Here is a 3739-nt window from a genome sequence, read left to right as displayed (position 1 = left end):
AATGTGGGACCCTTATTAGCGTCAAGTCGAATTGATTCAAATAATGGTAATAGCCGTCTAAACCAACAGCACTGGATGAATCATCTTTATGATGACCCACCAAATAGGTTTTTATTTGTTACGACAATATACGAAAAAAATCTGCAAAATTATAAGCTTTATGGTCCTACTGAGCTCAAAGAACAAGTGGAAAGCATTGCTAGTATACGAATGAATGAGGCGTATCAACGTCTGATCAATTATGATAAAGAGAAGCCGTTCTATTACGAATCTCAGTTCAGGGTGTTTATGAAAGCAGGCTTAGTTTGTACCAGGATTATACCAGTCGATGAGAACCTTGTTCTGGATATTTACGATCTCAACTACAGCAACAAATTTGAATTTAAGAAAAACTTTTTTGTTGACTTTCCAGCTGTAAAATTCGATGATCTGCTTTTGCACACGTACAATCCTGAATATAAACATGTGCGACTCGTTTTCAAAGATGAGGCAAATTTAAACCGTTGCCAAGCTGACTTAGAGTTTCAGAAAAGCGTCAAAGTATCAAAAAATACGTCTAAAGCTTTTGTGTTCAAAGCTAACTCATCAAAAAAGCCAGATGAAGAATTAATCAAAAGTGCTCTTAATGTTGACTCTCCTTTTCATGCTTTGGCTACATTAAAATTAAAAGAAATTACCTCAAAAAATTCATACACTATTAAAATTAAACATCTACCTGGAGATTTTGATGTGAAAAATTTGAACTTAAATAAGCCAAAAGCAATTTGCCACAATAAAATAATTAATAACTCAAAGTTGTCAACCGGCATAGCCACACTATTTATCAAATACGAAACATTACAGGACGCTCAAGAAGCTTTAACTAATTTTTTGCCTTTATGTAAACCCTTTACGGCCACTATCCCAAGCAAAAATGGTGTGAGAAACGTGACTAAACAACCCACTATTGTCGAACCCGCAACAGAATATGAGTACATGTGGGAATTTGAATGTAGCTCAGTTGAGCAAGCCGATTTGTTTTTCGAAAAACGTGACCTGCTCAAAACGAATTTAAAAATAAACATTTCCGGATCCCAAAACAAAAAATCAATCAAAATTGAATCAGCAAAAAATATTTATAGCAAGTCTTATCTGGACAATGTTAAAAAGAAAGTTTTGAATAATTTAAACTTCGGGCAGATGAGAGATGAAAATGACGAGAGTTTAATTATAACGGCACGTGAAAATACTATTGAGTTTCAATACAAATATCAGAAGCCAAGTATAAATGTAGACTTATATCAAAATATTAAAAAGTTTTTTGATCCTGTTACTCTCAACTCTGTGTTCAAAAATGATCCAACTCGAACCAGTTTTTTTAAAGAGCTCTTCAAAACAAAGCGTTTCCTTCACGATTTGCCAAAGCAACATTGTGTTAAATTAATACAATCAACCAATAATTTTTTTTTAATCTATGGAGAACCGAGCGCAATTGGATCATTCATGCGAGATATAGCTGATGCGTATGATGCTTTCCTGCCAAGATACCATTTGAAAATCCTAACGCTCCGACAAGACTTAATGTTTCAAAACAATCGTTTAGGTGCATCCGAGCTCGAAAAAATTAAGTCTGCATTCAAAGACCAAGCAGAAGTCAACTACTTTAAAGGGAACATTGAAATTGTTGTCAATCCTAATAATGGAGAGAGTGATGTAAAACGGATTATTGAGAAAAGAGTCAACGAGCTTGTGAAACGCTTCGATAACCTGCATATCGACAAAGGCTGTCTAATATGTGGTGGCAGCCAAAAAATCAAGTCGTTATCCATATGCGGTCATCGGATGTGCGAGTTCTGCTTAAAATCTGTGTCTGACCAGACAGATGTGTATCCATTGGTGTGCAATTTGTGCAATACTCCAATTGAAATTGACGACTTTATTAATCGAGAAAACAAAGCCGAAACAAATTCGCTTGTGAATAAGAGTTTAAAGTTCTTTTTACAACAAAAGTCCTCAGGTCAATATTCTTTCGAGTACGAGTTTTGTCCGCTTGACTGTGGCCAATTGATACACAAATCAAATGGTTTTTCAAAGTGTAAGAAATGCAATAAAATGGTTTGCATTTACTGTAAAACGGATAACGAGTTGCATATGGGTAGAAGTTGTAGGGAATTTGAGACTCTTATTAAGGGTAACGAATCATTAGTAGAAATTATTGAGGTACTAAAAAATGAGTCCAGGATTTGGCTTGACAATAATTGGCCCCCCAACATGCCAAAAATTATTGAAACACAAGCTAATCCGTTTTTCCAAAACACCGAAAATCTTCTCGTAAAGAAATTTGTTGGCGGATTAAAAAACCTTAATATCAGCGAAAATACAAACTGGATAAGTCGAGGAATATTTGCATGGCACGGTACCTCTACAGAAGCCATATATCCAATATGCAAAGACGGATTTGATCCAAAAAAAAGATCAGGACAAGCTTACGGTTCTGGTGAATATTTTGGAGTCACAGCTGGTGTATCCGACGGCTATTGCAGGGGTGGTAAAATGATGCTGGTTTCGTTTATCCTAAATGGAAATCATTCAAAACATATACAAAATTTTTGCTACGTGGTAGCAAACCCAATAGACAATCAGCATGTTTTTTCCGTACCAATTTTAATAGTTAATTTTGGAGATCATAGTCAACAAATACAAAGTTTATTCCCAATGACTTTGTCCCATAAAATAGCATTCTCTCCAAGTGAAGTAGTTGAAATTTATAGTAAAATAGCAAGATGGCAATGGCATGATGGCACAAAGTATGAACCATACTCGCAGGCCAACGAGAAAATACTGGAGCAAGCCTACACTCTGTTTCTAAACAGTTCACAAAAAAACAAGTTAATTTTAAAGGGAGTTACTCAATATGTAATTGATAGACCACAGGATTATGAAATCGACTTTGAGAAAATGATACAAATTAATACCAACACGGGGTATCAGCGAAAAATTATCCGAGACTTTGTAACAATGTGTCCGTATGATGGAACCTATACGTGGCGATTTTTAGATTCAAATGGTAGCTGGCAGGACTTTGAAAATTTAGTCCAAGGCAATTTAGAGGAACACTATAAAATATTCAAAAGCGGTACTAGCAATACAAATGAAAGGTTTTTGTATCGCTGCGCTCCTCGTCAAGATACATATGAAATTAATTTCGGTAGTTTAGTACAAACAAATCTTCTTTCACAAACAGTGAGAAAAATTGAAAGAATTTCAAATTAAAAAAGAAATGCAAACGTCTACTAAATAAATATATTGAAATAGAACCTTTATATTTTTGTGCCTAACTTTTTTACATAAAATATATATTAAATAATAACTTTATGAAATTAACGTAATTTTTTACTGTAGAAAACCATGTATTCATTATTAGGATTAAAAACTAAATTAAAAAAATAATTAAAAAACCAATTTTTTTCGTTTACAGAGAGGCAACGTTTTTGTCATTAAAAAAAGGAGTGCTTACCAATAAAATTTAAAATAACTCTTTTTTTTTTTTTTTATTGTTTAACTGAATAGGGTTCAACATATCTTCAAGGTATGATTTCCATAAACACAAAAAAATTCGGTAAACTTTTAAATTAATATTTCTCTTAAACTATGAAAAATTTTCAAGACAACCTTGTCTGATATAAATATAATTTATTCATCTTTAATTGTAATTATAAACATTTGTTTACAGGTGAAAGATTTTTGACTTGAGGTATGT

General features: G+C 33.2%; 1 protein-coding gene across 5 annotated transcripts in view; it reads left to right on the top strand.

The window, feature by feature from the left end:
• The window catches only part of LOC136089200 (uncharacterized), a 52659-nt gene extending 49300 nt beyond the window's left edge, over nucleotides 1–3359 (top strand). For all 5 annotated transcript variants that reach the window (XM_065814927.1, XM_065814929.1, XM_065814928.1 and 2 more), the window contains one exon: nucleotides 1–3359. This exon is cut by the window's left edge and continues 2306 nt beyond it. In XM_065814927.1, the coding sequence (XP_065670999.1) occupies nucleotides 1–3252 (3252 nt within the window). In that variant the 3' untranslated portion in view covers nucleotides 3253–3359.
• Nucleotides 3360–3739: the final 380 nt, after the last annotated feature.

The sequence above is a fragment of the Hydra vulgaris genome, chromosome 13 (assembly GCF_038396675.1).
Source record: "Hydra vulgaris chromosome 13, alternate assembly HydraT2T_AEP".
Taxonomy (NCBI): domain Eukaryota; kingdom Metazoa; phylum Cnidaria; class Hydrozoa; order Anthoathecata; family Hydridae; genus Hydra; species Hydra vulgaris.
This window is presented reverse-complemented; position numbering and strand designations above follow the sequence as displayed.